Source organism: Triticum dicoccoides, chromosome 7A (assembly GCF_002162155.2).
Source record: "Triticum dicoccoides isolate Atlit2015 ecotype Zavitan chromosome 7A, WEW_v2.0, whole genome shotgun sequence".
NCBI lineage: Eukaryota > Viridiplantae > Streptophyta > Magnoliopsida > Poales > Poaceae > Triticum > Triticum dicoccoides.
The window spans coordinates 439,639,921-439,653,596 of NC_041392.1; the positions used below are offsets into that span (position 1 = coordinate 439,639,921).

The 13,676-nt window shown below is 48.3% G+C and overlaps 1 protein-coding gene across 1 annotated transcript; it reads right to left on the reverse strand.

The window, feature by feature from the left end:
• Positions 1-10,682: 10,682 nt before the first annotated feature.
• Positions 10,683-13,352, reverse strand: LOC119331100 (transcription factor KUA1-like). Its single transcript, XM_037604278.1, has 3 exons — positions 13,010-13,352; positions 11,925-12,133; positions 10,683-11,535 (listed from the first exon to the last, which is right to left on the reverse strand). The coding sequence occupies exons 1-3, from the start codon at positions 13,278-13,280 to the stop codon at positions 10,840-10,842; spliced, it is 1,176 nt and encodes a 391-aa protein (XP_037460175.1). The 5' UTR covers positions 13,281-13,352; the 3' UTR covers positions 10,683-10,839.
• Between the last annotated feature and the right edge of the window lie 324 nt (positions 13,353-13,676).

The window sequence follows — 13,676 nt, forward strand, 5'->3', positions numbered from 1 at the left end:
TCTCATGCTTGCATTAGAACTGCTACTGCTTTATGTATGATCCTACTCTGATGCATAGCCTATTTTTGTTATCTGCTTTCATACCTTACCTGCTTATCCTAAAATGCTTAGTATAGGTTGGTTAGAGATCCATCAGTGACCCCACCTTGTCCCAGTTGCCTCGCTTTATGTTCGATGACTCGATCAACATGATCGACGTCCAGGCCCGACACCGCACATCACCCCCTGGTTGTACGACTCTACAGAGTTACCACTTAGTGCTGAGGGTGGAACCTCTTACATCACTCCTGATGAGATCTCTGTAGTGTAGCTATACGGTCGAGGTCATCAAGGGTGATTTCCTCCTTAACCACTTCCGTTACGGCTCTGTCGTGCAACCCCTCAAGTTTGAACCTCGAGGGTGGATCCTCTTACGTTCACCTTGATGATAACATCGAGTGGAATTCACCGGGGGTGATTCCTCGGGTTTTCCCTTGGTGTTAGACACACAGTTACTATGGTTACTATGACTTTACACTGAACCATGTTACTAAAGATGGGTCGGCCCTGAGGGGTACCCGCGCGAGCTTAATAGCGAGTGATGTGGAGTCGGGTTGACCTGGAAGGTGCCCGCGAGATACTTATGAGGCGTGGCCGGGCATTCTTAGCCCTTGCCGCAAGTACTCGAGACGGGGTGACAGGGTCACATCGATCGTGAGTCTCTGCTCGTTACCTTGTGCTCCTAATCCACTATGATTTGGATATTTGATCCGAGGGGCCTCTGGCCTGATAGCACTAACCATCACGTGGGCATAGTATGGGCGTTCTACGTCGTATGCATCAGCCGAAGCTTAATAGACATCAGCGACTGAGCGGCGCGCGCCGGCTTGGACTGGTAAGCACCTGCCTTTTTGAAGGAGGTAGCTAGGTCTGCTCACCGGTCGCGTACGCAACATGAAGGAGTTCCCGAGGAGATGGAACATGACCCCTGGGGGCATAGGTTTAGTCCGGCGTGCTGACCTCTCTATTAAGCCTAGGTCAGGTTGCGGCATATTGTTTGGCCGAGGCCGGGTGTCGGTGTCAAAACCGGCGGATCTCGGGTAGGGGGTCCCGAACTATGCGTCTTGGATCGATGGTAACAGGAGGCAGGGGACACGAAGTTTTACCCAGGTTCGGGCCCTCTTGAGGGAGGTAAAACCCTACGTCCTACTTGATTAATATTGATGATATGGGTAGTACAAGAGTAGATCTACCACGAGATCAAGGAGGCTAAACCCTAGAAGCTAGCCTATGGTATGATTGTATGTATATATGATCTATCGACTAGCCTGGCCCTGGTTTATATAATGCACCAGAGGCCTAGGTTAACAAGAGTCCTAGCCGAATACGCTGGTGGGGAGAAGTCCTTGTCTTGATCGCCAAGTCTTGTGGAATCTTCCTTGTATGCGGCAATTGTCCGAACTGGCCCATGAGTATATGGCCACGGGGGTCCTTGGCCCAATCTATCAGATCGGGAGATGACGTGTTGAGTACCCCCTAGTCCAGGACACCGTCAGTAGCCCCCTGAACCGGTCTTCAAGTTAGGGACGCTCCTCGATTCTTTCGAACTGTTCTTCATCTTCAGTCGACGGTCTTGAAAACTGGTTCAACAAATCTTCTCATCTTCGATCTTGAGGATCGCCAAAATGAATTCGACAAGTTTATACGTCGGGTATCCGAGGAGCCCCTTTAAGTTTCCGGCCTTTATCAATGCCTTGTTGTTTTTATGCCACACCTCGGGTTTGAAGTTGTTCCCGGGAGGCAGTGTCCTCTTGCGTCCGAGCTCTAACGCCGGACTGCATTCGAGGTATCTTTTGCGGCCGAGCACCATCGGACCGCTTCCGAGCTCCAACGCCGGAATGTATCCGAGCTCCAACGCCGGACTGTACCCGAGCTCCAACGCCGGACTATATCCGAGGTGTCATATCACCTTGGTTCAAAAAAGTTGAAGGAGTTTAGCCGAGCTTAATGCCGGAAATGCCCTCTATGGAGCCAGCCACTAGCACCCGAGCTTTATGCCGGACTGCTTCCGAGGTGGTGCACCACCCCGACTGTGGGCCGATTTTTCATCAATATTTTTTATTGGTGCAATTTATTCTCTGCCGAGATATATCCAGTGGCCCTCAAGGTATGTATCGGTCTAAAACCCGAGATGCACCTGAAGGATGATGTAAGACCGCTGATCCCAGTAGCCGCTGAGACTCAGGTTAATTTGCAAAATCGGCCTGAGGATCAAGTCCTAGCTCGGCAGAATACTTCGGGACACGAAAAGCGGCGTGCTCAGTCCTCGAGACTCAGGTTGGGTGCGGCCGACCAACCTGAGGATCAAAATCTCCTCGGAAACTGTATTGCACTTAAAATTTTCTGCATTGAACAGGCAATGCAGTAGCCCCCGAGACACTGGTCGGGTGGCAACACCAGATCAGGGGATCGATGTGCCCCTTTAATATTTGTAAATAATAAGGCCGAAGCCCAGTAGCTACCGAGCCTTAATGCGGGCACGGGTGGCCGAATTAAGGATCGATATCCATAGTAAAATCACAAATTATGTGTAATGACTCTATGTATCCAAGTACTTTACGTCATTAATGCTTGGATCCGCATTGTACAAAACTTTGTTGACCGACCATCGGCTTCCACCTCCTCGGCTAGTAGCCGAGGAGTGTTTGTCCTACTTTATAAAGCCTTTATGAGGGCCAAGATTTACGACAAACAAGGCAATCTGGCCATACGGTTTTATGAACAAAGGTACGCAGAGAGATATGTTATATTACTGTTTAACAGAAGAAATGTCTTCCAAAGAAAATAGTCCCGCTATCGGTTCCTTTCTTTGGGTTGTCATGCTAAGAATGACCATGAAACCTCTGCTCGAATGTAAGAGAAAAATATCGATGATTTAGTTTGGGAGGCCAGCTAATAGCCCCCGGTAGTGTTCGGCGACAGTCGAGGTCAAGCTGTAAACACTTCGGCCAATGTTATGAACGGCCCATCATTTAACATAGTCATCGGATCGCTGACCAGTTTACGCTTATTGTGACAGTCAGTTTTCGGCTTTCTCCACTGAGGTGCTTGACCATGCGAGCTGGAAGCACAATCACAGTGGTTCTCCCTTTGCACACCTAGCCGAAGAAAGCGGAACGTAGGAGGAAAGCACAAGAGCCGGGCAACCCAACTATTGACCGAAGACACAATTCGAAACCGATGCATATATAGCAATATCCGAGAATGTTTTTGCCAAATCCCTAAAGGTGTCCAGCGTTGCACTGCGAGACTAATGCTGGAAAAGCAAAAATAGTTTAAAAGTGCCAAAAAGCTTGGAAAACCAAGAAACGTCAGTAAAAACATGATGCCCGAACAATATCAAGTGTTCGGTGCCAATCCAAAAGTTGGTCTTAGAAAAAAGAAGTGCTTCTGTCGTGCTTTAACATGATACATCCTATCTCAAGACTTCGAGCGGGTCAGCCTACAGCTTCAACCTCCTATCCCGAGGGCGGAGTACTTCTCATCAGGCCAGTTTAGCAAACTAAACTCTAGCGGCTTTGAGAGAGAAATTAGGCTCCCCGACTAGTGACCGCATACTCGCGTCGAGAAAAGGAGTGATAAATAATAATAATAATAATAATAATAATAATAATAATAATAATAATAATAATAATAATAATAATAATAATAATAATAAAACTTTGCAACGACTAAGAAGAAGAACACTTATCATAAAATGGCTCATATAAATTTAAGAGCCCCCAAGTGACTTGGGGAAAAGAATGATTCCATGTACAGAAGTACTTATATCATATCTATGTTCAACCGAACTTTAAACGCGTCTTAACCGACCGTCGGCTTCTCCCTCTTCGGTCAAGGACCGAAAAGTGTTATGTACTCCATCTGTCAAGAATATCGACGGTGTTTCCAATAACCAGGCAATCGGGGCATAAGGCTGTAATAGACAAAGCGCGCTCATGCAACTTATGCTATATTATTGCAAAGTGTAAGAAGCATCTTCAAAGAAAATAGTACCCCCACCGATACCTTTCTTCGGTGCTCATTGTTATTATGAGACTTGTGCAATAGATTTTTTTGTACTCATGAGTTCCGTTGTGTGCCGACCATTATTGAAAACTATAAGAGCGCTAGCTTTCGGCTTCACCCAGTCTGAGGTCCGGCTCGGTTGACCCGATCGTGACAATCGCAGAGGTGCTCCCTTTACTCCCTAGCCGAACAATCGGGAACGTAGGGGTAAACACAGGAGCGAGGCAACCCAGCATGCAAATCGCTTAAGTCAATATGGTGCATATTGTGGCGTAATACACGAACAAGGAACGAAGCCGTACAAGTATAATCATATGCAACAGGAAAAACTTCATAAAGGAAGCCCCCAAGTAAACGGGGTATTTGAATTTATGCGTCACAAACAAAGTTTGGACAAGGAAATTTTTTACAGGCAACTTTTTTCCAAAAAAGTATAATGCTTGGTCGAATCGGGCACAAGTTAGAAATTAAAGCTTTGAGCATGAAAGCGACTTAGCTGGTTAATGTGTTCGATATTGATGACGCGGTCCGAGCTTGATGCGGGCCAAGGTTCCATCCCCCAAGCTGGTCCCGAGGTGGCGGAGCGGAGAGCTCGACACGCCGAAGTGGTGACATAGCACGGTCAATGCAGACCGGCAGAGTGACACCGAAGTCCCCGGATCATTTTCCTGTGCACAAAAAATAGTGCCAACCGGAGATAATAGTAATAATGATAATTAAAAAACGTTCATAATAAATAATTTATGCAAAGTGAGTAATAAAAGAAATATGGTCTGGCGCCGAAGTCAATGTCGATGCAGGGCGTCGGCGTGATGTAATAAAGGCGTGGCAAAGCCTGAATTCACAGGTCGGTCCGAGCTCCGGATGCGGCGTTCGCCGGACTATGTACAGAAATTGATCGAACCACCACGCGACCATCGTTAATGCGGTCACTATTTGATAGACCTGTGTACATATCATGGACAAACCAGAGTAATAATTCCTTGGGAAAAATGAACCCAAACAAGCAAAAAATACTAGGATTAATAGCACCTGGTTTATTTGTTGTAGCAATCCGAAGGAAGATGATTCCCAAAATTGGGACTCGCTCCGCACACCCATTGTCTGATGGGCGATAAAACGACGGCATGGCAATGCTGGTAAAGGTTGACTCGCCGAGGCAAAGCCCTCGGCCCAGCTAACGTGACGGAGCTGGTCGGCTAGTGACGCCGAAGCGTCCGGAGTAGGTTGATAAAAAGATGGCGAAGCCCCCGGTCCAGCCGAAATGTCAAAGTAGGTCGGTGTGATGGACACCAGCTTGAAGAAGCAATAGTGCGGCCCTGTCGATGCAGGTCGTGATGTGGTCGATGCCGTCTTGATGAAGCGACCGTGCGGCGATGCCGGTATGCCCGCTCCGTGTAATCCGTGGGGCGGCGATGTTGGTGATGATTTATCCTTCGCGATGCCGGACTCTTGTTCGTCTTGCCGAGATGATGATCCGAAGAAGTTGAGCTCGGCTCAACAAAGTGACGACGTGTCTAGCGCAGGTCGGTAGCCATGGAGTAATATTGCCGGACTAGTTTGACACCAGCATGATGTTGAAGATCATGTTCAAAAGATCTTAAAGTTAGTGGGATGTGTTCGGCAATAAAACACAATACCCCATACAAAACCTCCTTCAAAAGGGATGTCCGAAATCCTGTTCATAAAAAAGATGAACTCGGGTCGGATTCGTTTCCGCACAGAAAACAGATCCGAAAAGTGATGCACTAATCGGAAGGTTCCCGGAGTTTGGACGGTCGGATCGAGCTGAAATTTTGAGAGGTGGTAGATATAGGAATTCTGCAGCCGATCAACGGTTGGATCTTCCAAAGGACGTCCGAGCTAGAAGCTGGACACCACACCCTAAACTCATCCAAATTCCCGTCCAGATTTGACAGGGCTCCGGTATATCGTGGATTGCCAGAGATTCCTCCATCGGAACTCGACGAAATTTTCCAGGGTTGTTGTAGACTCAATTCCGCACAATTCCACCAAAGCAATCGTCAAAGCGATACTCAAGGAGGTGGTGGCGGCAGATATGAGTTTGTTGTCCAGAAAAACAGCACGGTCGCTTGAGGGCAATGTTGACGTTGAGCCCTCGAGCTCCATGGATGATTTCTCCATGATCTTGATAGAGATCAAAGTTGATGTTCGATGAAGGCCCCCGTCTGGATATGGTGATCCGAACACGGGGCGCAGTTCTTGGTCAAACCAAGGTGACCAGTCGAGCTGGTGACGAAGATGCCGAAGTTGCAGTTGATCTGTAGGTGAGCCATCGATCCTTTTGTCGATCACACAGCGGAACTCTCAATGAAAGCACCAATGTTGGTGTCAAAACCGGCGGATCTCGGGTAGGGGGTCCTGATATGTGCGTCTTGGATCGATGGTAACAGGAGGCAGGGGACACGAAGTTTTACCCAGGTTCGGGCCCTCTTGAGGGAGGTAAAACCCTACGTCCTACTTGATTAATATTGATGATATGGGTAGTACAAGAGTAGATCTACCACGAGATCAAGGAGGCTAAACCCTAGAAGCTAGCCTACGGTATGATTGTATGTATATATGATCTATCGACTAGCCTGGCCCTGGTTTATATAATGCACCAGAGGCCTAGGTTAACAAGAGTCCTAGACGAATACGCTGGTGGGGAGAAGTCCTTGTCTTGATCGCCAAGTCTTGTGGAATCTTCCTTGTATGCGGCAGTTGTCCGAACTGGCCCATGAGTATACGGCCACGGGGGTCCTCGACCCAATCTATCAGATCGGGAGATGACGTGTTGAGTACCCCCTAGTCCAGGACACCGTCATCAGGCATGACCCAGGAAAGTGTGTCCGGACGGAGTTAATCGAGCGTGGTGGGTAAGTTGGTGCACCCCTGCAGGGAAGAAAACATCTATCAATAGCCTGTCCTGCGGTAACAGACACTTGGAGTTGTATCCCGATCGATACAACTAGAACTGGATACTTGAGATGAGAAATGGTTATGAGAAATGTATAGTATGGCTCTGGGATTGCTTTCTCGCAGGGAGTCGAGAAAGGATCTCTGGCCGAGGTTGATAACACTACTACTACTTTACATTATGTTGATCTGTACTCTTCTATATGATGCAAGATGCTTGAAGATGCTATTCTTCGATAGGCTAGGCTTTCCCCTTCTCTTCTGGCATTCTGCAGTTTAGTCCACAGATACAACCCATTCATTTGATACAGATGCATACTTAGTTTAGATCTGATGTAAGTCTTGCGAGTACTTTGGATGAGTACTCACGGTTGCTTTGCTACCTCTTTTTCCCCCATACCCGATTGTTGCGACCAGATGACGGATCCCAGGAGCCAGACGACACTACTGATGATTACTTCTACCCAGAGGGTGCCAACTACTACGTGACGGCCGCTGACGACGTGGAGTAGTTAGGAGGCTCCAAGGCAGGAGGCCTTGCCTTTTCGATCGTTGTTGCTTTTGTGCTAGCCTTCTTAAGGCAAACTTGTTTAGCTCATATTTGTACTCAGATAATGTTGCTTCCGCTGACTCTTTTGTTTTCGAGCTTATGTATTCGAGCCCTCGAGGCCCCTGGCTTGTAATATAAAGCTTGTATTATTTTAATTTGTGTCTAGAGTTGTGTTGTGATATCTTCCCGTGAGTCCTTGATCTTGATCGTACATATTTACGTGTATGATTAGTGTACGGTCAAATCGGGGGTGTCACAGATACTGCCCAGTTTGTTGGCGGTCAATGAATCGAGGAGCTTTCCGTGGATGATTGGTAGCATAGACTGTATGCACTGAGAGTGGTAGAACCGTCCATTTGCTTGACAAGGGCAATATAAGGGGCATGTTAAAGCTTGCACGGTCATACTTGAAGCATGTCAGGCTCTCACAATGACATCGACGTGCTTCAGCGGTCTTCGGTGTTCGCAAGGCTTTCTGAAGGGAACTTCCCAGATGTCAACTTTGAGGTCAATGGCCACCAATACAACAAGGGATACTACCTAGCTGATGTCATCTATCCTCAGTGGTCGACTATTGTGAAGACAATTTCTGAGCCGGTAGGAGAGAAGAGGGCTAGGTTTGCCCAAGAACAAGAGAGCCTGCTTTTGGTGTGCTCCAATCTTGATGGGCTATTGTTCGACACCCTGCTAGAACATGGAGCACCCGGAAGATGTGGAAGGTGATGATTGCTTGGGTTGTCATGTACAACATGATCGTAGAGGATGCGCGTGATGACAGCCTCCTCGACCAAGGGTGGGAATTTTCAGCGTGAAAATGTTGAGCCTGGGCATGGAGTGACAATGTTTGCACAGTTTACCCAATTTAATCAAGAAATGCGTGATTGGACGACTCACATTCAACTTCAAAATAATTTGGTTGACTATATGTGGACTCCTAGTTAGTACAATTTTAAATACATTTAATTGTAAACTATGAGATTTTTATTTATTGTGATGTAAAAACTATGTGACTTATTTGGTAATAATCTATGTGCAAGGTTTCTTTTCATTTGGATTTATCATATGCGTACGAATGCCTAAATTGTGAAAATTTGGCAGAGAAGCCAAATAAGTCAAATTCAACCGAAACGGGATTGTCACAACAGATTTGACGAACGGAAAGGAGATTTTTGATCAAGGAGGGAGAGACAAGTATGTTGCATAGTTGGATGGGCGAGGTACCGGAGATGAGTAAGCCGGTGCTTGTGTGTGTGATGGGAAGATGCTCGCCGCTACAAACTATAATGTGAGAGGAGGGAGTAGACGCGAGAAGAGTGTGGAGAGTACCGGGGGAGTTGGTCATGTGCGATGCCGCGCCGGAGTCCATGTACCACTCGGGAGCGCTCCCAGAGGACGACGGCCCTGCGATGGCGCTGTGAAGCGCGGCCTGAAGGGAAGTCATGTCCAGGGGCTGTTGATGCGGCGGCGCTCCGGGAGGGGTGGCGTAGGCTGGTGGCGACCCGTAGCCGTACGGGGGTACGTTGCCGTAGCCGTACGCGCCAGGAGCAGCTGGAGACGGAGCATCGTACATCGCCTGTTGAGGCGGAGTCCCAGGGCGAGGCCCAAGAACACCAGAGCCCGGAGCGCGCCATGGCATCGGCCACGCCTGGACAAGACCGGTCCACGAGTTGGTGCCAGGCGCGGGAGCAGGCAGGCCAGGAACGCGGGGAGGGGCGGACGGTGGTGGTGCGCTGCCGTTGCCGTGGCCGCGACGACGCCCACGCCCACCGCGCGCACGCCCGCCGCCGGTGACATCAGGCACGGCAGGGGGCGCGGCAGGTGGTGAGGGAGAGGGCGGCGTGGCGCCACACCCAACGAAGAGCACGTGCGCGCCCTGGAGGCCTGCTGTCTGCTCGGCCCGGTGCTCTTAGAGAAGAAGAAAGGAGCGCGTCTGGAGAAGCGAGGGCAGCGGCGACTGCGACGTGATGTGCGGGATGGCGTCGTGGTACTGGCGGTTGAGCCCGCGCAAGAGGTGGAAGACCTGCCGCGACTCCGACACCGGCTGGCCGAGATCGCGGAGCTGATCAGCGTATGCCTTCAACTTGGTGCAGTACTGCATGATCGTCGGATCGCCTTGCACCATGGCGTGGTACTCAGCGTCGATGTAGACGGCCCGGGCAAGTTGGTTGTCCCGGAAGATGCCGCTGATGGCCGTCCAGACGGTGAGGGCGGTGTCCTCCTGCGCCATCACGGCGTCCAATAGATCAGGCGCGGCAGTGGTGTTGAGCCAGTGGACAACGGCGTGGTCCGCCATCGCCCAGTCGGGGTCGTCGAAGCGCGGGACGGCAGCGGCGTCCACATGATCGCGGAGGCCGAATATCCCGATTGCAGTGTCGAAGTGGCGGCGCCACTGTGCGTAGTTGCCGGCGAGCAAGTCAAGGGTGACAGGAACGTGACGGCGAATGTCGATGGTCACGAAGCGACGGTGACCACGGGCGGCAGGGCCGCAGGCCGGGCAGCAACAGAGCCAGCCGTGACAATGGAGACAGGGGCGGCCGGAAGGAGAGCAGGAGGTGGTGGAGGCGACCCAACAACATCAGAAGCGCCGGGGCCGTCAGAGGTACTCCCTCCGTTCCAAAATAGATGACTCAACTTTATACTAACTTTAGTATAAAGTTGGGTCATCTATTTTAGAACGGAGGGAGTAGTAGATAGGGGGGAATCAGGGTCGCCCATAGTGGCGGAAGCGGGATCGGTGGCCGGAGCAAGGGAATTGATCCGGTCGGCGGTATCTATACCATGAAGAGGAGAGGTTTGCTATGGGATTCAACACACGCTTGCATTATCGTGTGCCACTACATGCAGGGATGTGGGCTGGCTACATGCCCACTGACTCACGCGCGTGCACTGACCATGGGTCGTGCTCCATACGCTGTATTACAGGGAAATACATACACTCTAACAGGTTGTACTGAATGCACTCTGAACTCTGAAGAAACAATACATAACATGATCTTTTCTCTGATCAAGATAGCTCAATCCTACCTCAACCACATGAAAGAGTGGTCCTGATACTACTTCTGTTATAGAGGTAACCTGTGAGATTTATTATACTCAGGAAGGCGCAAAAATTATGTGCAGAAACGTAAGTGCAACTATCCAACTCTGTCCTGTATGAGAATCGATGTGAATTTGGGAAAATCAATAGGGCAAAACACAAATGCAACCTTGATGACAGACTAACAGTAAATTTACTCACGGAACATGACCAAGAAAGCTATATCATGATTTTACTATAATAAATAGCTAAGGTTTACATACACATTAAAGGTCTAGCCACAGAATCATTTTGTCGGGATTAGTCCGTTCGATGAGCCATTCTCAGCCCCTTTTCCATGGAAAGCAGATTGCCTCTCTGGTCTCCCGTTTGGATTTGGAGGCAACGCCAAGTTAGGCGCAACACCGCTGGTACTTGAGTCACCCTTCAGGTTGAGTTTGGACATGTTGTACAGGTCTTCAACATTTACCGGGGGAGCTGAGTGGACAGCAACAGGCCTGACAGGCTCATGTGATGCTTGTACTGTAACTGGTGATGATGCTTGCATAGAGACTGGTGGCCCATAGAACATTGGAGCATAGCCATAGTATGGATACGGAAAAACTGCTTGGACATAGTGAGGTGCAGGAATCATCATTGGAGGAGGATAACCATATGGGGGCATCACTTGTGGCATCACCATCCCTGCTTCTCCAGCAATTGAACTTGAACCAGCCGATTCATTGCCCTGAGGTTGATGTGCCATTGCTAGAACTGGCGATGGGGCTGATGCATATGTTAGCATAGGCACAGGAGCAGGTGGTGCCATTACTGGCACTGGTGGTGGGACAGAAACAGATGTTATCACGGGCATAGGAGCGGGTGGTGTCACAGGAGCAGTAACAGGCCGTAGATCATCTACGAACTCTTCTACATCTTGTGAAGATGAACGGGAGAGCGGCATCTCTTGTGACGATGAACGGGAGAGTGGCTGGTCACCAGGCTGATTAAAAACCATAAAACAATCATAAGCAATTGGTACACTGGGGGACAAGCAATAAATATTTAAAAAACAATTATGTTTGAGATGTCTTATTCACTTCATATAACAGGGTGATTCTATGCTAACAGCTACTCCCTCCGTTCCAAATTACTTGTCGCAGAAATGGATGTATCTAGAACTAAAATACATCTAGATACAACCATACATGCGACAAGTAATTCGGAACGGAGTATACGAGAACTTACTAAGGCAACAGGAACAAAGAGGAAAAGAATAAGCACCAATCTTAAGAATGCATCGCGACATGTTTGCCTAAGTGCAATCAGCTAAACCTGGTTGCACCTCAACACTACATGCAGAGAAATAGAAAGGTAGGGAGAGATGCTCACATCCTCAATAACCATATCGAAGAGGCTTGATCTTCTCTTTCTCCTATTAACATTTGTTTGGCGAATGAAATACTTCTGAGCATGGCTAGCAACTTGAGTAGGTGTCCTCGAGACAACATAATTACGGGATATGCCACGCCAATCACCTTTTCCTAATTTGTTCAATCCAAGTAGAAATTTTTTGTGCTCCTCTTCTGACCATGACTCACCTGTCACCCAACAAAATAAATGGCATTCTTCAATGCAAATTCGACATATTCAATCAAATTTTTAAATCATAATAAAGAACAAGCATGAAGTTGCATGGAAATTTATAACAGTACTGTATACCATTACACATTAAAAGAATGCAAACCATGTACAAAATATGGAGTGTGAGTGTAACCTAGTTAATGATATTGGTGACTGTAATGAATATTATTTCTGGGTTGCAATAAAATCATTTAGCCAATTAAGTGACAAGGCCACAAGCTTGAATGGTAACAGCGGAATAGAAGCACAACTTCAGATTCGTTTCAAAAAAAAAAAGTACCCCCTCCATCTAACATAGCTTGAAAAACGATCTTATATTGTGGGACGGAGGGAGTAAATTCTGATGACAAGAAGCAGTCACAAGCACCGCTCACCACCAGTAAACCCCCAAATCTGTCAGTAATGGGACAAAGTGATGAACTAAACACTAAAACAGGTCTCAACCAAGTATTAAGTTGGAGTAGTTTGCTAATTTTGCACACCACTAGGCATCGTAAACCGAACAAAAATCCCAACTAACACCGAACCTACCAGATTAAAAGCAGTACTTTCCGCAAAGTTTCAGAAAACTACTTCGATCGGCACAGTAAAATCAAAACTTTCTCACTTGCCATCTTAAAAGCCAACAGCAAAACTGCACCTTCACAACAAAACCACATATTTGCACACTACAACAAACAATCATCTTAACTACGTAAAGAACATCACAGGGGTGATCAGAACACATTTTTTTTACAGAACAGAGACTAAACCTCCATACACATGCAACAAAACAAAGAATCTCATCTCCCCGTAGGCTAAAACAGGGGAGAGAAGGAAAATAAAAAGCCCACCTCGCTTCCTGTGGGGTTTGTCGTCGTCGCCCTCGGAGCCGTACCCCTCGGCCCTGGCACCGCCGCTACCCTCCGCGAGCTGCGCGAGGTTGTCCATGCTGACGCTCTTCCTGATTGGCTTGTCGCCGATGCGCACGCCGAAGAGCTTCACGGGGCGCGCCGTGCATGTGCGGGAGTTGTGCCCGTGGTGCCCGCACTGCGAGCACCGCCTCGGCCCGTCCCCCGCACCGCCGCCGGCAGGCGCCGCCGGTGGCACGCCGTCCCGCGTCATGGCAGGCAGGCTAGGGTTGTGGATTTTTATTTTTTAATCTATTATATCTGGTTGATTGATTTGATCCGTCTTTTTCTTTTTCTCCTCTGGTGGTGCGTCGTGTATTTATCGTCCGCGAGGGAGAGGCAAGCGTGTAAGCAGTATACGGCGAGAGATGAGCTGGGAATTTTCCTGGATTTTCCTTATCTGTACAAAAAAAAACAACCTTTTATGTGCTGGCGGTGATATTTGGATTTTGCTGGAAGTCTTCACCTTCGCAGTCAAGACATGCCACCAGATATTGTACAGCCTACCCCTAAAAAAAAGAAGATATTGTACAGCCTGGATTTTATTTGGTGGTTAAATACAGATTGTTCATATTAATATGGATGATTTTCAAAATAAATACTACTGGTA